Source organism: Lycorma delicatula, chromosome 4 (genome assembly GCF_047948215.1).
Source record: "Lycorma delicatula isolate Av1 chromosome 4, ASM4794821v1, whole genome shotgun sequence".
Classification (NCBI taxonomy): Eukaryota; Metazoa; Arthropoda; class Insecta; order Hemiptera; family Fulgoridae; genus Lycorma; species Lycorma delicatula.
This window is the reverse complement of record NC_134458.1, coordinates 157895393-157919314: the sequence shown is the minus strand read 5'-3', so window position 1 is coordinate 157919314 and position 23922 is coordinate 157895393. Positions and strand designations below refer to the sequence as shown.

General features: G+C 30.9%; 1 protein-coding gene across 1 annotated transcript in view; it reads right to left on the bottom strand.

The window, feature by feature from the left end:
• Positions 1-23922, bottom strand: part of S6k (Ribosomal protein S6 kinase) — a 96570-nt gene that overhangs the window by 56472 nt on the left and 16176 nt on the right. Inside the window, exons 2-3 of the mRNA XM_075364589.1 lie at positions 13711-13751; positions 4483-4741 (exon numbers count right to left, since the gene is read on the bottom strand). Coding sequence (XP_075220704.1) covers positions 4483-4741; positions 13711-13751 — 300 coding nt within the window. The remainder of the gene's footprint in view (positions 1-4482; positions 4742-13710; positions 13752-23922) is intronic.

The following is a 23922-nucleotide window of genomic DNA, read 5'->3' as shown; positions in this document are numbered from 1 at the left end:
TAAATAAATATTTATTTTGTATAAAGTGAGTTATGTGAATGAGTTGAAAGATAGTAAAATCTCATTGGTCGCTCAAAATACCACATTTTCAAAACTGTATAATAAATGAAAGCTCAAGGTTACCACATAACTACTGACATTGCAGATAATTTTCATTCATGAGGCTAACTGAAAATTAATCCCTAAAATTACAAAAATATTTTCAATTACTGATAACAAAAATGTTATTTTATAAATATTAATCATTTTAAAAAAATGATAATTTAAATTCACAAAATTTAATTGTATTTACATCATTCATAACGATAAATATTTAAATACCGTTTAAGTAATTTGATAAGATAAAAATATTTTTTACTATTTGTTTATTTACATGTCAATAATAATTTTATTATCTATGAATTTCTAATTCTATTGACTATGGAAAAAACTGTTTAAAACAACACTGTTGCTATACACCTTTACCTACCGCAGGCAAATAGATTACAAGGTTACAGTTTCACTAGTTAGTTAATTTATATCCCACAACAGTATATTAATATAATAGTAATAATTCACAACATTAATATTAATTTATTATCTCTTTTATAATAAATCAGTTTTAATACAATCATTATTTGTCAACATTTCAATCTAATTACTAAGACTTGATTAATAATGAATAAGTGAATTTATTTAATTATACATGACATAACTCATATGATTTTTTCCTATAAATAATGATTTTTGTCAGTAATTACGATTAAATATTTCACTGTATTAGGTTCTCTAAAAGAACTAAAAGAACATACAACCAAAGATGTATAATTTCCTTAAACACTAAAATAAAAACATTAATTATTTTTTTAATTAATTTTTTCTCATTAACTATTAGAATGGTTTGACACAGACTTATCCACTTGTACTCAACAATTTTTTTAATTTTAACATACTCATGATATTTAACAATTTCTATTTACCTGCTTTATATTTCTAATATCATCTTTTTTATTAATCTTTGCACCCTTCAATTAAGAAAGCGACCAATATAAGATACCAACTTAATGTATAACTTACACTTAGTTTTTCTTAAAATAAATCTAAATCTGCAGGATAATAACCATGATGAATTTAAAGTAAAAAATGATTTAAAAAAATAAAAATTTGTTTTCGGTTCAATTTTGGCTAGAAATGGAATTTCAACAGAAGTGTTGAGTAGTTACTCTGGGTAGAAAGGCCATTGTAATTTCAAAAAATATTTTTTCGGGATTACTTGTGTTTTAGGAAAAGTGGTGTTAGAAACATAACATGGGGCAAGAGGGAACTAGATAAGTTACTTGCAATAGAAAAGGATTTTTTGACAACAAAGAAAAAATCTTGGAGTAGGAAGGATAACGAATGTAAATGTTAAGAATTATGGAAGTGGAACTAATTATTAGGCAATCATACAATGAGGATGATGACAGAAGGTTGCTGAAGGCTATTACAGAACGGTAAGTAGAAGGGGCAAAGAAGAAGTGCATGACCGTTAACATCATGGTAAAACTTAAATAGCATAGTAAAAAGAAATGCATTACAGCTAGACATCAAATGTAATACAGCCAGCAGTAGTTACAGATATCAGTGAAATCAGTTACTTTTTGTTTCATGAAATGTAGCCAGAAAATAAGTACGAGGTCTGTTCAGAAAATAACTGAACTTTATTTTTTTAATTTTTATTATTAATTTTACAGATTATTGGTCCTCATTTCCTTTAAAGTGCTCCCCTCCCCTATTCACACATTTTCCCAGAGGTGTTTCCACTTTACGAAGCAGTCCTGGACAGCTTCATTTGAAATGGCCTATAAGGTCCGTAATGAATGTGCTTTAATGTCATCAATAGTCACAAAACGGTATTCCTTCATCACTGACTTTAATTTCGGAAATAAGAAAGAATCAAAAGGAGCCAGGTCTGGTGAATAGGTAGGCTAAGGGAGGGCAGTCGTCTGATTTTTGGCACAAAACTGACGAATTGACAAAGCTGAGTGTGCAGGTGCATCGTCGTGATGAAGGACCCGTGAGTTGTCTCGACACACCTCTGGTCTCTTTTTTCACGTAACTGTTGTAAAACGCTTTGACAGTACACATAGTTCACTGTTTCATCTTGAGGCAAGAATTAAAAGGCACAATTCCATTAAAATCTAAAAAAGAAAAAAAAAAACAGAGAGCATCATCACTTTGACATCGCATCAACACTGATGTGCTTTCTTGGAGAGTGAAAATCCTTTGCTGATCCATTGTGATGACTGAACTATTGTCTTGATGTTGTAGCCGTAAACTCAGTTTTCACCTCCCATTACGATCCTTTGCATGAATGTTTTATCACTGGCTTGTTCAAGAAGTTGCTGGCAAATTTCCACTCAATGTTCTTCTTCCGTGTTCTTTTGTGTTTGATCATCAAACGAGGAACAAACTTTGCTGCAACTTGATGCACGTTCAATTTTTTAGTCAAAATGTCACGGCATGATCCAACTGAGATGGTAACCTCTTCTGCAAGTTCTCTGACAGCCAATTGGTGATTTGCACGCACCAGGTCGTTGATTTTCTGAACATGGCTGTCATCAGTTGAAGCCGAAGGCCTTCTGGTTGATAGTCATCTTCAACTGACTGACGACTACTTTTCTGTGAAAGTTTCCTGCAGTTTCATGCAAAATTTTATGTTGTATTGCTGCTCCTGAAAACTGCGAATTACAAAAATCGCGAACACTTAAAAACATTGCACTCAAATAACAACAACATGAAAACTAAATAAGATAACAATCCAAGAACATGTGGTTACAGAGGAAAATTTCACATTGCTGCCATATCACTAAATATCTCTGTTGGCACATAATTAATAATGTTTGGTTATTTTCTTAACAGACCTCATACATCTCCCATGCACCTGCCAATGTCAATGCCTTACAAATTATTTTCTCTCATTCTCTCACGCAAAAATGAAATAGCCCAGCAATTTTTTTATTTACATTTATGGTGGCAATCAGTATGCATTGTTATCAGTTTAAAACAATCAAATGACCTAAAAGTTGAAAAATATGTTCGGTAATCAAGTTTTTGAACTTGAGAAATGTTAGACCACATGAAATTTACATTGAGATTTGTGAAGTTTATGAATTCAATGTGATTGCAGGTAAGGTATGGTGAGAAAGAGGATTATTATATTTAACATGGGAAGGGAGACATTCGTGAAGACAGACACCGTGCCCTTGTTCCAAACTGATGAACATTTGCTGTACAAAGTTCAAGAGGAAATTTATTCCAATAGAGAATTCACAATTTCCAATTTGTCTCTACAACTCCCTGACAACTCAACATCTTTCTTGCATGAAATTTAGATTGAACAGTTTAACTACAAAAATGTTAGCAAACGTTCATGAAATAAAATAAACAGGAATGGCCTTGTAAATTTTGTAGTGATATGAACTTGGAAAAAACTGTTTTTTTTTTTTTTTTTTTTTTTTTTTTTGTAAAAGGTTTGTCACCGTTAATGAACTATAGATTTGCTATGTTATAAAAGAAAACAAGCAACCAGTATAAAGACAGCATATTGGTTTCCTGAATGCCAAGAAATTTATATGATTCTTTCTGCATGAAAAATCATAATCATATACGTTGCCTTCTAGCAGTCAGAGAATTTTGTTAATGGAATTCCTGCACAAGGCATAACAACGATGAAGTGTACTGTCAAACTCTAAAAACTTACAAGATATGGCCTACTGAGTTCTGGTGTTGACTTGCTACATGGCAACACATTGCCATGTGCCACATGTGTTTCACAGAAATGCTCAACTAATTTTGCTGGAATAATCCATTCAACTTTCTACAGTTTAGACTTAATGGATCTTTATCTGCTTATGCACCTCAAGAAATTTCTTGACAGCTGTAATTTCAGAAGTGAAGGAGAATGTTCAGAATTGGTTCAAGTTACAGGCAGCAGAGTTCTATGAATAGGGCTGATATCTACATGTACCAATATGTTACATGAACAGCAACTATGCTGAAATCTAATTTAATGGTAATAAAATAATTCTACTTTTTTTTAAAATAACTAAATGCTATCTATTTTCTGAACACACTTGTATTTGTTATCTTTTTTTCGGTAGTTTATATCGTTTACATATATGTGAATACTCTTGAATTTGGTTAGAGAAAAACTCAAAATTAAGGAAATTTTCTTTAATCATAATTAGGATGCAATTTCTTTTTCTCCAATTTAACTTTATTCTTCATTTCATATTAATAAACTATTCATCATATAATGAGATATTTTGAAAGGTCTGTATTTTTTTTTGCTGTACTTCTGCTGGCGATTCATTATGAACAAAACTACACGATATTAAAAAAAATATTTATTTGTAAATTTACACAAAATTTCAAATACATATAACTTTATATAAATTAAACTGGGATTAAGGAAGTTAATAATACATAAATGATTTAAAACTACGGAAAAAATATACATACCTTAACGGCTTCAAGAATACTACGTTCAGCCTTAGTATGAGCCGTATCTTTTTGATTACGTACAATCGATGCTTTACGCAAAACTTTCATAGCAAAAATTGTACCGGCATCTTGACCAGTAACTTTCCGTACTTGGAAAACTTTACCATAACCACCTTTTCCTAAAACTTTACGTAACTCAAAATCTTGTGGCCCTGTCTTTTCTTTACCAGGATTAACATTTTGTTCATTTAAATGTACGGTTTCCAAATCTTCAGACCTATAAAATAAGATATATAAAAACATGTAAACAGATAAATAATACACAGCAAACCTCTTATTATGCAATTCATGCGACAAATTTAACATGTTTTACATGTGTAAAGCATTATCAAAAATAATTTTTAAAAAATCAAACAATATAATAACAATTAAATGTTTAAAAATATATATTCCACATTAATTTTAATCACCTGAAAAACTTGCCCCTTCCATAAATTTTTAAAGCTCCCAGAAATTATAATTCCTCAGTGTATAAAAACTACAAATCTAACTTCTATTTAGTTGGTAGTCTTATATATAGAACCATAAAGAAAATCTCTCAAACGAACATGTGAATGCATAATATTGCAATGTGGATAATTAATGGGCGCTTAGGGCAAGATAATTGAGAAAGGTGGAAGCTGTTGAAATAAAATTTTAAAAATCTGTTAAGGAGGGTGCATTTTAAGAATCAAATCAGACTGTGATGTCTATACAGTCTTAATTAAACAGTAATGCCTTCACCACTTTCTCCACGGATAGGTGAGTCATTTTTTATAACATGTCAGATCATAAAGCCTGAAAAATAAATGAAGATTTAGAGAAGCTGATATATTAGCACACAGCTTTCATACATTCCAATCATAGATTCATTCAAAAGCAAAACTCTCTATTAGTCACATCTAAAGTCAATCTTTTCTGAAGTTTGATGAACAACACACTTAACTAAATACATATACACAGAGGGCAAAAGAGTGAACCATATTTCACTATTTGAAATTAAATGCAGATATTTTTTAATTTTTATAACTACCCTATCATTATAAAAATAATTAACATATAAGAAAATGAGACAATGAATGACTGATATTAGAAATATTCTGAACAGTGGATACAAACCACTTTAAACCAGAGGTAGGACATAAATATAAATTATTCTCTCATTACCTTAATGTCATGCGATTTAAGACAGTAATAAACAGCATCCACTTAACATGATGTCTCCGTAAAACGTAAAAAGTACCATTCCAGAAAATCAAAGGAAGTAAAGTGGGTTCAAATTCTAATGACCAATGCTTTCTTCAATAAATCATAAAATACCAAGGGCGAAAGACAGGCTTAATAACAAACACAGAAATTAAATAAGATCGGGTATAGTTTTATTATATGCTGTTAATATTATTAAATGCTAATGGATCAAGGGCAGTCAATGATACATAAACATTAGAAAGAAGCAAAGGTACATGTGCTGCCAAAGTTTAACCACATAATAAGTGGTCAGAAGGTAATACTGAAGTGTAGAACATCAAACTAGAGGTTAACTAACTTAAACTGTTTTAACAGAAGTAACAATATTACAATATGTCATTAGGAGATAACTTGTAAACTACATCAGATCAGTTAGAAACAATCATTATTTCAAAATTAATGACATGGTATTTGCACTGAAGTCAAAGAATATTTAACAGTAAAGTAATATTCATCCAAAAAACTTTGTAGGATATTACCATAAATCAATTTTAAAAATCTTACAAAGTGAAGATGACATGATCCTCAAATCCAGCTAATGGGAACATGTAAGATTTGGTAGCAAGAAAACATGTTTCTGGACTTTTAACATATCCAGAAAACATTAGAGTCCAATTATGGTGTTTAGTGCTATTACATGATCTACTAAATCACACATAAATATAACTTTTATATCTTCTTATATGATTACAGATTACAAATTAATTATCTGAAAAAAATATTTTTGAATCCTCAAATGATTTGGATGATCAATAGTCTGCAATTTCTTCTTTCACAATTAAAAAAAAAAAATTTTTGCATACCTAATTTACCATGTGGTAATTTATTACCACATGTAATAAATTTACCTGTGGTAATAAACCACAGCTGAAAGAAAAACGTATTGCGACAAGAATATGGTGTCATACAGATTAAAATTAAATTTGTTAGAGCAACAGAGTGGGTATGAAAAAATGCCTGCCTTTTCTATACAAATATATATTACAAAAAAGGTGTTAGCGGTAGCAATGTGAATAGTAGGTACAAGGTTCAGCAGTTCTATTGGAAACTTAATGGAGGATTTCAAAATTATTTACATTCCCTAATAGGCTTCCCCACCTGACAGGTTTATTTCTGCTTTTCAATGCTCTCTAAAAATATGGATAATAGCATAAAGACCCAAGCAACTATCATAAGTGGAAACATAGAAACTATAGTAAGCAGAAACATTTTCCAATGATAACCAGAGATTGCTACTAGAATCTATAGTTAAACAGAGTCGAGCAGAGAAAATGCTTGTTTTAAACTGCTAGTACTCGGCAGCGAGTGGTGTATTGACATTTGGCGACCTCTGGCAGACAGCTCAAAACTATGCAGGAAAATTGACGTTGCCGCCGAGTGTGAAATACGTGGGGTCATACGTTTTTTAAACCATCAAAACGGTAAGCCGGCGGAAATTCATAGAAAAACGGTTGCTGTGTACGGTGATAATGTAATAAATGAAAGAACCGTCCGAAAATGGTTTGAATGGTTTAGAAACAACAAAATTAATGTGTATAATGAAGAACGTTTTTGGAGGCCTTCGATAATCACCGAGGACTTGTTAAAATGCGTCCATGATGAAATTAAAAAAGATCGTCGCTCTACGATTTCCGACCTGGCCCTTCTTTTTCCTGATGTTTCATGAGCTGTTATTGGTCGCATTGTTCATGACCGTTTAGGCTTCAGAAAGGTTTGTGCACGTTGGGTACGGCACGTCTTAACAGAACGTCACAAAAAATCCGAATGGGATCTGCCTTGGAATTTTTGATGCGCTACACAGAAAACGGTGATGAAGGTCACCTCATCACCTTTTATTAAATTGTTACCTGCGATTGAAACTCTTAATCAATTGTTACCAGCGATGAAACACGGATTTCGTATTACACACCGGAGAGAAAACGACACTCAAGTGAATGGTGTCATCCTCAATCACCAACCAGACCAACAAAGGTCAAGCCACAGCCATTTGAACGCAAACTGATGGCCACAGACTTTTGGGATCGGTTTGGCATACTGCTGATTGATTTCATACCACGTGGAACGACTATAAATGCAGAAACCTACTGCAAAACTCTACAAAGTTACGGCGCACCATTCAAAATCGGCGACTGACCGACTGTTGTATTGCTGCACGATAATGCACGTCCCCATGTTGCGGGTCCGACACATGATTTACTGAGAACATTTGGATGGTAAATTTACGATCACCCACCATATAGTTCGGACTTAGCTCCTTCTGATTACCATTTGTTTGGAAATTGAAAGAATCTTTGAGCAGTAACCAATTCGCGGGTGACTATTAACTTAAAAATGATGTTAATCAGTGGCTAAATGGACTGGCGGCAGAAGAATACAACGAGGGTATATTGAAGCTGGTGTATCGCTACGATAAATGTCTTAATTTATGTGGCGATTATATGGAGAAGTAGTATAAGGTAGTTTTAAGAGAAATAAAAAATATTTATAGAGTTTACAGAAGAATATAGTAGTTCTTTACAATGAAACTTTTTTTTTACTTACCTCTCGTGTGTGTGTGTATATATATATACACACACACACGAGAGTTTTACTGGGTATATATATATATATATATAGCCAGTAAAACTCTGTTATAACGACAGTGAAGGGGCGATCAAATATGCTCGTTACAGCCGAGTGCTTGGTACTTCCGAAGTACCACATCGGTTCCGTAAATTTTTAAAACTGTTTCGAATTGTAGCTTGTTATACGTTACACCAAGCTCGCTTCATAGCGTCTAAAACCGACATTTGGAATTATTTTTTTCGTCCATGTTCTCAATAATTTTTAAACCCATTAACCGCCTGTAATGAACTTTAAAACTGCGAATAACCCCCTGATTCATCGGCTGCAGTTTTTCTGTGGTATTAGACGGTAAAAACAAAAGATGTATATGTTTTAAGTTGTGCAGTGACGGATAAGCGGGTCAATCATCGACCAATAATAAAACTTTTCTGTTATTGTTTTGCAATTCCAAATCCCATTTATGAATTTCTTGTTCGGAAATCATTGAAGTCATCCATTTTTAAAATTAGACATGTAATCAACGGGAAGTTTTTTTTTAAACATTCTTAAAACATCTTGATCTTGGATTTCTTGATTTCCCTATTACTAAAAGTTTCCGTTTTTTCCCCTGTCGAATTTGAGCAAAACAAAATCGTGAGCCTGCAAATTGACCGTTTCCCACCAATACATTTTATACCTTTAAATTAAAAGTTTTGTCGGGGGTTAATTTATAAAACACGCCGGTTTCATCGGCATTAAAAATGTCCTCTTCTTTATAACCCGATTAATAAGTAGCCAACTATCGTTCACCTAACTTTCGCTTCCCCATTCATTTTTGAAAAAAACAATCTGATGTTTGTTTTTAAAACGGTCTAACCATTCGTTGCTACAAACGAAATCTGCGTAGCCGAGTTTTATGGCGAATTTTTCTGCCTGCATTTTTAAAACTGTACCACTGATAGGTACATTTTCACTTTAGGCCATGATAAGAGGGCGATATCTAAGTCGTCTTTGTCACATAGCCTGAGTTTTTTTGCTTGCGTGCGATTTTTTTCAAAAGCACTTGTAAGTTTCTCGCAACTGTGGATGAAGAAAGTCCTTTTTTGCTTACGTTTGAATTAGATACGCCTCTTTCCAGTTCTTGGAAAATTTGGATTTTATCACTCACGAACAATTGTTTCCTTTTAACGTCAAACATCATTCATTACAAATCAACCGGTGTTCATAGATAGAGTACATACACTTTAAAAAAAATACAATTTACAGTTTTTTTAGCAAAAAAACCATAAATGAAAAAGCATTCATTGACGCAACTACAGTATACTTTCTTTCTTTTTCCTGTTTAGCCTCCGGTAACTACCGTTTAGATAATTCTTCAGATGATGAATGAGGATGATATGTATGAGTGTAAATGAAGTGTAGTCTTGTACATTCTCAGTTCGACCATTCCTGAGATGTGTGGTTAATTGAAACCCAACCACCAAAGAACACTGGTATCCACGATCTAGTATTCAAATTCGTGTAAAAATAACTGGCTTTACTAGGACTTGAACGCTGTAACTCTCGACTTCCAAATCAGCTGATTTGGGAAGACGCGTTAACCACTAGACCAACCCGGTGGGTTGACTACAGTATACTGTAGTCACTGTGTACAGTATACTGTATTTGGCTACTGGGTATCCGATCTATCAGTTTAACGCAATATTGTTTAACTGATTATATGGTACAATATGTATGTATAATACGGTATGTTTAAACTGAAAATTATGACTACTGAATTTACCAGTGGGGGTAGGACAAGTAAAATTTATCTTTAACCACGCCTCTCACCTTTACCTTTAACCTTTCGTGGTACCTTTAACCACGACTTTCACTTAGATCGTTTAAAATCTGCTATAGAGTTCGATGAACCAATTAGGGCGGTTTTGACGGATCATTGTTTGGCACCAGTCTTTCCTGGAGTTTTGCAAACAGAAAAACCCGAGTAATTAAAATAATTACCAGCCTTTGTAATACCGCAATGGAACTTGTACTGTACACAACGTCCTGTTGTTCACCCGTCAGACCTGACCTGAACAAGCCTAAGATAAAATGTCACAATCTTTACATATAAATCGTAAATGAAGAAATTGAATTTCGCTTGCGTTGAAATTATTTAGTTATTTAACTTTTTTTGAATTAGAGTATTTAAAAAAATTAAAATGCTCGTAATAACAAAGTTTATGATGTGTCGATACCCCCGCTAAAAGCAAGTTCACTTATCATTATTGAGATACGGAATCAAACAAATCCTGCAATGTTCTTCATTACAACTAAGTTCTCGTTACAAAAGGGCTTGTTGTTATTCGCGGGGTTCAATGTATATGTGTGTATATATATATATATATATACACACACACACACCGAATGTCTTAGAATTGTTGCCCAAAGTTAAAGGACTGATTCAAGACATCAAATTAAACAAAATCTTTGATGAAATTCCTTATCTCGCTTCATTTCCTTTATGTACATATCTATCCAAAATTTGATGGGGGTTAATAATTTATGTCAGCATTCTAGCACTCACCATTTTTCTTTCGAGCAACTGCTGTTCTTTTTTGGTTAGTTCTCTAAGACTTTTAAATATATTTTACACGAACACCTAGCATACAATTTTAAATTCTTCGGGGCTTAAATATGGCTTTTCAACAAACTGACTGTGATGCGGATTACTAACATGATTTCGAGGCTGATTTCTACTAAACAGAACAGGATCCGTTTACAAGGGCTACAAGTTATCCTTAATTGCCTTCATTTTATTCTTTCAATTGCTTAATAAAATTCTCCTGGATTGGATCGGCACATTTGTTTGTGAAGTTCATCAACTGGCATCCATCTGATAACAACTGCTGGTCATCTATTCTTACATAATTGACCACGAGCGAAATCTACTTTTTAACCACCAATAAATTTAACAACAGCAACATTTTAATTCTCTGCTGGAAAACTGCGTCAAAAAGACAGACCAATCGACAAAAAAATCGAAATAAAAGTACTTAAAACCATCAAACAGAAACAAAGAATGATAAAATTAAAACGTTATCTAATTCAAATTGAACCAAAGGCAAAATATTCATGGAGTTTGTTGAAAGTGCTACGGGCATGTTTACAAGTCGAACAAATGCACCATGAAATGGCCATGATGACAGAAAGAAATTTAATTGTCACATTTTAAAATTGTTTAACAGAAAATCACAACTACACGTAGATGTTATCAACGAAAATATTACATGATCAAAAGAGAAATTTAGAACCGGCAATTCAAATGTAAAAATATCACTACGTACACCCTACACAATGTGATTGTTATTATTCTCTACACGGTTGACGTTTTATTTTTGTTTCAATTTCTGAAGCCAGACTATATACATTATTTTTGTAACGATGCATGTATACATGGTTCAAAACTGAAGAAATATTAAAATTAAATATAAATAAGGTAATTACTATATATATATAATTTAGGGACTTTACTGGACTGAACTCAAAGTATTTTTTCAAGCCTACTGAGAGTTTCTGATTTTTCCGTTTTGATGATACAGCTAGTTGTTTGCCTTTTCATTTTCTATACCTGTTAGTCAGTATTATAAAAATAATTAATATAATCAACGCATAAAAGACGTAACTCTTACAGTACTAAACTAGATCAGAACATTTAAATGAACGGGAACAAAAGTAAATCTACACATACTATTGAAGACATCTAACAGCAAATTATGTGTATATCAATTTTCTTTAATACTTATATTTCTTAGAAAAATCGATAATTAATAAAATTTTGGGAGTTCTAATTGAAAATTTGGTGAAATGAGATGATAAATTTGTCGGTATAAAATACAAATTTCAGTAATTAATTTTTAATTTTCACAACTGAAAACAATTTTTACACACAACCTCCTATTTACGTGATGTACCAGTTACATACGTGGTTTCCTCAAATAAAAATGCCACTGAATGGTGAGCTGATTGGCAAAACAAAGGAAACTTTAAGTGTAAACATTATATCACATAATTTATATCAGAAATGTTTTTTTTTTGGATGGAAGAAACTTGGGAGTGATGTATCAAATTGGAGAGACTATATTGAAGGCAGCCACCAGGCTTCAAAGGTAAATAGAAAAATTTTTATTTAAAAAGTTTCAGAACAACTGAACAAACCTCATATCTCTTAATAGACTGATGAAGAATAAGATATCCATAAAATGATAATTAGTGAATTGTGATTACAGCACTACTAATACAAATAAAAATGAATCGATGAGATAGAAATATCCTTTTTTCTCTTTTGGGTAGGAACTGTTAATGACAACTTGGAAAGGTTATGCTGACAATATTTTTGTGATTCTCAAAGGTTGTTGTTAGTAAATGAGATGATAATGTGAATTCACTTATATTATGAAATTCTATTGATGTTTCAAGCTATAATTTGAAGAAAATATCCAAGACTACTGATCTCCTATATATATATATATATATATACATATAGGATGACGCATTTGTCATCACAATGCCAAAACTCATATAACTATAAATCCAGGGAAAAACTGATTTTTTTCCCCCATTCTATCTGCCAAAAAAAACTCAGCATGGTAAAAATTTTACAGATAAATATAACTTATAACTTTTACAGGCTATAAATATTGGAGAATTATATTGAAAAATAAAGATAGTTTTCTAGTATCTCACTGAAACTAATTCGATAGTCATTAATTATTTATTTCCTGAATTTTCCTTTGTAAAATAAAACAGGTTAGGACAATATGATCAAGAAATAATACGTGCAGGGTTCTACACATTTCCTGAGACATACAAAAATTCCCCAAGATGTATTCGATAAGGAATACATCATATTGTGCTGAGTAGTTAGGGAAACAATCCATTTATTTTTTAAAGAGCAAATTTTTAGAGTAAAATGTAATAATATATATTTAACTATAATATACCTTTTAATAAACTGTTTTCAAAATGCTTCTGAACCTAATTTTACAAAATACAAACACACATGAAACAGCTGATTTATTTCCTCCTAACTTTTGCAGTACAGTCAAATAAGTACTTTTACAGTTCAACAATTCAACTTCTACTACTTTTAAAAATAATTCTTTAAAAAAAAAGATGCAAATAGTAAAAGGTTTTCAGAGATCCAACATTTAAGGAACAAAAATAGAACCAGTAGTAATCAAGGACTATAGCGTGAAAAAACTATAAATAATCTAAATACTATATTTTAATGGTTTTAAAATAAATAAAACAAAAAAATATTATATAACTATTTTAATTATAATGAATAAAATATAAATAAAATAATTATATTATTAATTTATACTAATAATTGTTATCAACAACTGAAATGAGCGATTAATAAAAGCTACTTACTCAATGATAACATTGACATTAGGATCTTGGTCATAGTCACCCTGCAAAAAAAAAAATAACCAGATAAAATATAAACAAACAGTCTATGGCACTTAAAATAAAGCAGTGTCTCTTTAGTAATTATGTAAAATTAAACAATAAACTATACAAAAACTGATGATAATACAAACATATTGTAAAACTATAAATCTAGTTTATCAGTATAACAAAACACACGCGTGTACACACATACACAGAGTATGCATAGTGTATCCATACACTATGCACATGAATACACACACGCTAAATTTAAATTATACTTTTTAAATATTACAATATAAGTGAGTACGTGTTTATAAGTGCTACTTTTTTTAATTTTCAATGGTATAATTTTTTAGTTAAAATATGACATAAGCTAACAAAAAAAGTACAAAAACCACACACTCACACAGCTCATTACATTTAACAACTTGACTTTTAGAAGTATCATTAATAATAATAATAAATGATTAAAACAATATTTGTTTTATGATGGTAAAAAAATCCAGGCCTAATTATATTTTCAATTAAGTAATACGTTTTTATAGTTTCATCAATTTTTCTTTGTTACATGTTTTCTTAAAACACTGTTGCGATGTTTTAATGTGATGTATTTTTTTACAAATATAAAACAATAACAGAATATTTGAAAAATAATTATTCTAATTCTCTTTGGTCCTGTTTTGATTATTTCCTCAATTTTTAAGTAATACAAATTTCGAACAGTCTTCATTTCTAAGCCTCATAAAGCCTCAGTCTCATATATATATGAAGGGCAGCTGTGAGATGTAATGCACACTGAAATGTAACGGAAGAACAAAATATCACATAAAGCCAGAGGTACTGAGTATAAACAATTTTATTAACAATAAACATTTATTTAATTCTAAATCAGTAACTTTGAATTCTGTTTAAAAAAACAGATGATGAATAATTGAGAATCTAATATAATAATACTGTTAAATGATACAGAAATACTAAAAGTAAGAGACAATAATAATAAAAGAAATAAGAGAAAGTGAAGGTACTTAAGAAATAGGATTTATAAAAACTGAAGAAATTGTATGAGGAAACAAGAGAAAAAATTGGCTAAGGCAATTAAAGAAAGCAAAAAGGAAAATGAGAATGGTGAGGAGACCTGGAGATGAGAATAAAAGATGCCATACTAAAAACAGTAGAGGAAGAAGTAGGCTATTATAAGGGAAATAGAAGCAAGAAGGCAATCCAAAATAAGGCAGGAGAAGATAAAAGAGTGATGTATTGCAAATTAAACAATGAGTTAAGGAAGGAAACACAAAAAGCTAGAGAAAGGTGGTTGAAGAAAAGATGCTAAGACATTGAGTGTTAACGAAAGAAAGGCACCACAATATGATGTATAGGAAGGTGAAGAACATTAAATGAGATAAACATTAAGGGAATGGCAAAATTACCAAAAAAAAAGTTTACCAGTAATATTACCAGAAAAATTGTAGCTAAGATTGGTAAAATGATACATGAGGAGAAAGAAGAAAGAGAAATGTGGAAGGCATCTGTGTATGACAGGAGAGAAACCTGAAGAACTAAACGTAGAAAAGGAATGGGAGGTAGCTGAAGGTTGTTAAAATGTGCAATGCAGTAAAATGTGAAATCAACAGTCATGTAACAGAATAGAAAAATATTTATTTACTTTAGCTGTAAATAAATATTTATTTACTTTAGCTGTAAATAAATATTTATAAATACTCAATTTTATTTTAATGTTATCAATTAAATCTGTAAAATAGTAGTAGGCAGACAAGTGAAAAAAAGGACTTATGCTTTTCTAAATTATAATGTATATACAAGTATACAGAAAGCAATTAAAGAATAATAAAACATCGACTGGAGTAGATGAACTTCCCATAGAATTTTATAAATGCTTAAATGAGGAAGAACTGGAAGAAACAGTTGAACTGTGTAATAGGATATACAGTACGGGAGAATGGCCTGAAGTCATTCTGAAAATGGTAATGATACAAATTCAAAGAAAACTGGTACCATAAAATGTAAAGAATACAAGACATTAAGTTTAGCACCCATTCCACTAAAATATTAAGTTTCCTAAATCACAGGTTGATAAATTTTTTTTTTCTGTCTTCAGTCACTTGAATGGTTTGATACAGCTCTCCAAGATTCCCTATCTAGTGCCAGTTGTTTCATTTTGGTATACCCCCTACATCCTACATCCTTAAAAATTTGTTTTACATATTCCAAACATTGCCTACCTGCACAATTTTTCCCATCTACATGTCCTTCCAATATTATGCCTTAATATGTGGCCTTAAGTCTGTCTCTTCTTTTAACTATAATTTTCCAAATCCTTCTCTCTTCATCAATTTGCCGCAACACCTCTTCATTTGTCACTTTATCCACCCATCTGATTTTTAACATTCTCCAATAGCACCACATTTCAAAAACTTCTAATCTTTTAATGCTGCTTGAATTCAGATCACAGTATTGTATCTCCCTTTCCATCCTCTTCCTCCTCTATAACACCAGTTTCTATTCATTTCCTCCGTATAACTCTTCAATATATTCCACCCACCTATCGACCTTTTCTTTCGTATTATAAATTGGTACACCATCTTTGTTTAACACATTATTAAATTTTAATTTATGCACCACAAAATTCTCCTAACTTTCCTGTATGATCTGTCTATTTCACCAATGATCATTTCTTTTTCCACTTCTAAACATTTTTCTTTAATCCACTCTTCTTTCACTAATTTGCACTACCTGTTTATAGTATTTCTTAACTGTCGGTAGTTCCTTTTGCTTTCATCATCACTAGCAATCTTATACTTCCTACATTCATCCATCAGCTGCAATATATCCTTTGATATCCAAGGTTTTCTACTAGTTCTCTTTGTTCCACCTAACTTTGCTTCTGCTGATTTAAGAATTTAATTTTTAACATCCTTCTACTCTTCTTCTACATTACTGAATTTATTCAGATCTCTTGCAATGTCCTCAACAAAAATCTTCTTTACCTCCTCTACCTCAAGCTTCTCTAAATTCCACAGATTCATCTGATACCTTTTCTTCAGGTTTTAAACCCCTATCTAAATTATGGCCACTATCAATGTATGCTCCAGGATAAGCTTTGCAGTCGATGAGGTGATTTCTAAATCTTTGTTTAACCATGATATAATCTAATATAACTGATACCTTGCACTATCACCTGACTTTTTCCATGTGTATATTCTTTTAAACTTTTAAACTGGGTGTTGGCAATTACTAAATTATACTTTGTGCAAAACTCAATGAGTTGATCTTTCATTCCTTTTGCAGCCCATATTCACCCACAATATTTCCTTCCTTGCCTTTTCCAGTGCTTCCATTCCAATCTCAAACTATTATTAAATTTTCATCCCCTTTTATGTGTTTAATTGCTTCATAAATTTCTTTGTATACACACTACCACATCATCATCATGGGCCGTTGTAGGTAAATAGACATTAATAATTGTTGTTGGCTTAGGTCTTCATTTTATCCTTATTACAATAATTCTATCGCTATGCATTTTGAAATACACTACTCCCTTCCCTATCTTCTTGTTCATTACGAAACCTATTCCTCTGTCCTTTATTTGAAGCTGAGTTAATTATTCTAAAATCACCTGACCAATGGTCAATTTTTTTTCCCCACCAAACCTTGATAATTCCTACTGCATCTACATTTAACCTATCCATTTACCGCTTTAAATTTTCTAACCTACCAACCTTTTTTTAACATTCCACGCTTTGACTCATAGAATGTTATTTTTTTTAATTTTCTGATGACCCCTTCCTTAGTAGTCCCCACCTAGAGATCTGAACAGGAGACTAGTTTAACTTTGGAATATTTTACCAAGGAACGCACCTCCAGAGAGCTACATTTTCTTGGGAAAAAAGCAGCTGCAGTTTTCCATTGCTTTCAGCTGTTCAGCACTCAGAAGATCGAGTAATGTTGATATGACCGTTTAAGTCCTCCTGACCTACGTCCTCAACAACTACTGAGGGAGCTGCTGCCGTCTTTCAGGAATCATTCCTTAGTCTGGCTCTCAATAGATACCTCTCTGATATGTTTGCACCTTTGGTCCAGCTATTCTGTACCACTGAGCACTCAAGTCCCCTCACCACTGGCAAGGTCTCATGATTCATATGAGGGAGTTACTTCAAAACCAATACACTGATACATACCAAAATATATATATCTGATCATTATTTTTTTATTTGTCCTTGGTAAGGACAAGTGATGAAGAATAGAGAAAATAAAAAATAATATATAAATACATAATAAATAGAGAAATTAAACTGATATCATGATAAATTAGAGGAATTTTTTAAATAAATAAAAAAAGAACACACAAACAAAATAAAAAAATTGGCCTTAAAATAGCATTCAAAAAGACAGAAATTATGCCCCAAAAACCAATACAATTGAAAGAAGTAAACATAAAATCAAAATAGTAACCCAATTTAAATACCTCGGAGAAATAATAACAACGTAATAAAAAAAACCACAATCCAAATAAGAAACAAACTAGCTTAAGCTCAAAAATTAACCTGGTACACTTACAATAAGAAATGCCTATAAATAAACATAAAAATAAGACACTACAACACAGGTATAAAACCAGAAACCACTTACACAGCAGAAACACTCTTACACCTGAACAAACAATCAAAGACAGACATATTCCATAAAACTGAAATAAGAATTGGAAGAACCTGCATCAACAAAGAGTACCAGAAAGACGGGCAATGGTGGATTGCACCTGACAAAGTCATGTATAAAGAGTTAGAATCCATCACTGATACCATGTGTAAGAGGAGATTAGGATTCTTTGGACATATCATGAGGATGCAAGATTCGAGACTTCTGAAACGGCTAGTAAAGTACAATCTCGACTCAAAAAACACCAAGATGGTAGATGGTTTAGAGAAATAAGAGAGGATCTGGAGGAAATTGGCCTTACACCAGACGATAACACAGAAAAAATAAAATTAAACAAGAAAATTAAGAACAAAAACACTCGTTTCACACCCATAAGAAAAAAATTCACAACAAGAACATTTTCAACACTAGAAAGTAGTGGAAAGACGACAAGGCCCAAACAGTCCCATCAATCAGACTTGGACAATGGACTGACTAAAGTGATGCAGTCATAAAAGATAATAATAATAATATAAACAAACAAATGAAATGGCTAATCTTAACTTTGTCACTGTTCATAATAAGCAAGATTAATTCCTGAATTTTTTATTTAAATGAATAATTTCCTCGGTTACTGAGGAAGCTCTGTTAGTGGGAGCGAAACTTTTTTAAACTGAAAACCTCTGCAGTATTTTAATTTCTTTTGATTACAGGTAAAGAAAATACAATGATTGGCGAGTGAATAAGTCAATAACTGATTAATATTTCAGTTCTAATAGTATTAATATTTTTATACGTGTAAGGAAAAATTAATAACAAAATTATACAGATAGAAATTTGAATTATCATCTCAAACAATTTGTATAAAATTTATTTATAAAATCTTAAAGATTAATGTCAATAAATTTTATTATTAAGTATAAATACACAAGAATGTTCTTATAATCTAACATGACCGATAAATTGTGACAAAATGTTTACTGTACACAACAGTTTTATTTTCTTTTAATTTTAGATTAAATAATATTACTTTATTAAGTTGCACTTTTTTTTAAAGAGTGTAACATATATAAGCAAATAGGTAAAGATAAGATAACTTTTAAATTATCTATTGAAACTATTTATTAATATATACAATCATTAGCGCTTTTATAATTTAATTCTGAAAGATAACAAAATACAGTTATCATAAGATATTCTGGCTTTAGATGGTCTCTGACCTTCAGTAATGAATCTATTCCATAATATTCATCCACTACTTTTGATTTACTTTTCAATAGTGAACAATCAAATTAATAATAATTATTCTCATATAAATAATATAATAATAAATTATATTATATAATAATAAAATAATAAAAAAATATTCTCATTTTCCAAACATGTGGAATGTGCTTCTTTTTGGAACTATTGTAAATGTCAGTGGTGGATAACACAAATCTTTGTCTCAGGCGGTTTAATATTTATTATTTTAAACAGCAAGTATTTTTAAAAAGTAAATTTTTTAAAATAGATTGATCACATTTTGCGATGGTAATCATTAAAAAAAAAAAAATCAAAGGAGAAATTTGCAAATACATTACTAAAAAAAAAAGTACAGATAAGCTATAGAAGTAAAATATATAAACAAATACTTCATCCACTGGATTTATCTATCAATTAATATTTTATTTTATTTATTTTTTTATAACATCTTTTATTCACTGTGTATAACTGAAATTGTCCCTTTTTTCACACCATCACAGGTTAGATCCCATTTTTTTTCCTTGTTCACCAATTTATTAAAAATACAATTACAGGATTTTCTTTTACAGAAACAATATTATCCTATCAATGAATTATCATATAATACTAATTAAAAAACCCATGAATTTTCTGCATCCTGTTCAATATGTATATAAATATGGGCTCAAAATAATTTTCAATAAAGCTTTCTGAACTGTGAATAATTTTGTATCAATTTTTTATGTCTAATATTTTTAACTTAATATTGTTTCATAAGTTTATATTTCAAATTATTAATACAGGCTTTAATTACATCTATTTTTCATTTTATGAATTATGTTTTTATATTTATAATTTATCTTATTGAAACAAGATGTATACAAGTAATACTATATTCCGATCAAAATAAAAGACTTAGTATCCTCGATCCTTTTTCCCCATTATTGGTTATGATAGTTAATCTGATTATACAAAATTTTCTACACACTGAGGATGTCAGGACCAAAAGAGCCTATGGTATATCTTTGGTATCTGTGGGAGGGATTAAATGGGCATCTCTGTATCGATTCCAGTGAATGAACAACTTTGCTTAAAGTTTGAAGACCCTATCAGGTAATGCCACACCTCCAGTAATAACTAATACTTAAAGTTATTCAAATACTTTTACTTTCTTAAAAATAGTTTGACCAATTATTTTTCTTTTCAAACAAAATTCATAAGTACTAATATATTACACCAGCTAAGATGCCATCTTACAGTTTAGTACATTGCTAAATGAAAGATTTTCATTACAACTTAATCTACAAATTTCATTAACACATAACCATTAAGAAACTTAAAATTTATAACTCATCAGTTACTACTCAAAATTTTGAACCGAACAGATAGATACAGATGACCCAACTGACAAATCAAAATGGCTTTTCAAAACAATAAAAAAATTAGCCAGTATTCCATTAAAAGATATAAATTATTGCATTTTAAGTATAATGCATTTTTAAAAGCCAATACAGTGATAATCTTATTAAATAACAATTTATGAATTTTGGATCACAAATCTAACCTCATCTATGTAGAAAACACAAAAAATTTTGTCTGTCAATGCTTTCATTACTTTTTTCATGATATCTTCACAGTTTATACAAAAATGAAATACATTAACCGACTATTACCATTTGTGTCTGTTTAGACATCGAAAAGCTAAACAAAGTTTACCAGAATTTTCTGAATGAATTTATACAATGCTGATTAAAAATAAAAGCTACTTAATGATAAAAGACTCCTTTAATCTCCTTTCTTAACGACAAAAAATACAGAATTAAAGCCAATAAAATGTTTTTAAGTTTTACAGGAAAAAAAAAATTATTCCTTTTTGAACAGTGAACTCCTCTGAGTAAAACAGTTGTGTGAAATCTGCATTTTTAGTCTGGACTGAAGAAAATTATCAAGGCAATAATTAAACAAGAAACTAAAGAAAAACTCATTACTAAAGTACAACAAAGAATTGCTCACATCATTCTTGCAACTGAATGGCATTATAACATTTTTAAGAAATAGATATATAAGGTCTCTTCAGAAAATAATTGAACATTTTTTTAATTACATGTCAGCAGAGATATTTAGTGATATGTGGTTGGCATCATTGTGATCCACACAACCTCCTCTGTAACCATGTGTTCTTGGATTGCTGATATCTCATTTAGTTTTCGTATTATTGTTATTTGAGTACAATGTGTTTAAGTGTTAGCAATGATTTTTGTAATGTGTGATTTTTTGATGACTGAACTATTGTCTCAATGTCGTAGCCATGAACCCAGCTTTCGTCTCCTGTTATGTTCCTTTGCATTTCATTGTCACTGGCATGTTCAAGAAGGTGCGACAAATGTCCACTTGATGTGCTTTCTGTAGCTGGATCATCAAACGAGAAATAAACTTTGCTACAACTATATGCATGTTCAATATTTTAGTAAAAATCTCATGGTGTGATCCAATTGAGCTAACCTTTTCTGCAAGTTCTCTGACAGTCAATCAATTTCAGTCTGTCAGTCAGTCAATCTGTATATACCAGATCGTTGATTTTTTGAACGTGAGTGTCATCAGTTGAAGTTGAAGGCCTTCCTGGTCAAGGGTAATCTTCAATTGACTGATGACCACTTTTAAATCATGAAAATCATTCGTAACACTGCCGACAATCCAGAGCATCATCTCTGTACGCTTGTTTCAAAAGTTGAAATGTTTCTGTGAAAGTTTTCCCCAGTATCACACAAAATTTTATGTTGTAACATTGCTTCTGAACATCGCACAATAAAAAATCGCTATTAACACTTAAACATGTTGCACTCAAATAACTAACATGAAAACTAAACGAGATATCAACAATCCAAGAACATGTGGTTACAACATGTGAAACAAAGGTAAATATCTCCGTTGGCAGGTAATTAAAAATGTTTGGTTATTTTCTGAACAGACCTCATAGAGGCAGATAGAACAAATCAGGAAAGAGAAAACTACATCATCAAATGAAACAAACGGAAATAAAAATACTTAGGTAGGGAATACTTTTTTAAACCTGCAAAATACTGTAACAGAATCTAGAAGTAAGGGAGCAATTGAAAAGATAGAATCATAGAAGGCTTATAATAAAATAAGAAAATATAATGAAATAAGGAGCAAACTAGATAAGACAAGACTAGCATCACAGATACCCTAAAAGATCATGATTATGATAAAATATCATTTATAAAAATGATATGTGGTACTACACCATGGGGAGGAATCTGGATGATTAGTACAAAGCCTTTATGTGCCACTTACAAAAATATTATAAAAGTTGCACTGAAAAAAATTGTCTTCCATCCAACAAAACTGTATCTAATAAAAACCATCTTTACAGTAAATGTTCATAAACATAAATATACTTTTCAAACCCTAGTTGGTCTAGTGGTGAACGTGTCTTCCCAAATTGGTTGATTTGGAAGTCGAGAGTTCCAGCATTCAAGTCCTAGTAAAGTCAGTTATTTTTACACGGATTTGAATACTAGATCGTGGATATCAGTGTTTTTGGTAGTTGGGTTTCAATTAACCACATTTATAGATTAAAAAGAACCTGACATTTTTAAACACAAACTACACAAGAAAGTAACTTCCATTATAAACTTGCTTTTCTGGTCACAATTCATTTAAGTTGCACGTGGTCTACCTTAGAAAAAAGTGCTTATATGGGCAACAAAGAAATTTCTTTGTATCTTAGGCACATACTATTATCTTCAGCCAAAAAAAATCTGAGAAACTGAAATTTCTATTACTATTTTTTAAAATTAAAAATTTATTTCTAAAAACATATAAAATTTTTGCAAAACCGATTTACAGGTTACCAATCTCTGAAGACATGAGTACCAGAATACTGTACTGCAGCAAATTTTAACCAAAGTTTCTATTAGAAGTCATAAACAGCATTACAGCTTTTATTCTTTTTTTTTTATTATTAAGCTTCTTTATCTTTCATTAACCTTAGCATAATTGCACAAATCTTTGTAAAGCTCATCTTTTCGTCAACATTATAAAAATAAAAAGCATGTAATGAAATTTATCAAAATTTAACATAATAGCGTATAATCATTACCAAACGATTTTCTTATTTAGGTGAAAAAGTACAAGTTTTTGATAGAGTAAAGAATCTGAACAAAATGGTGTAAATGAATAAAAGATTAAAAGCTTTTGAAGTATGATGAAATAGGAGAATGCTAAAAAACTAGTTGGTACTTGACATTAAAAGAAAGTCTTATGATTAATTAAGGAGATATTGACAAAAAG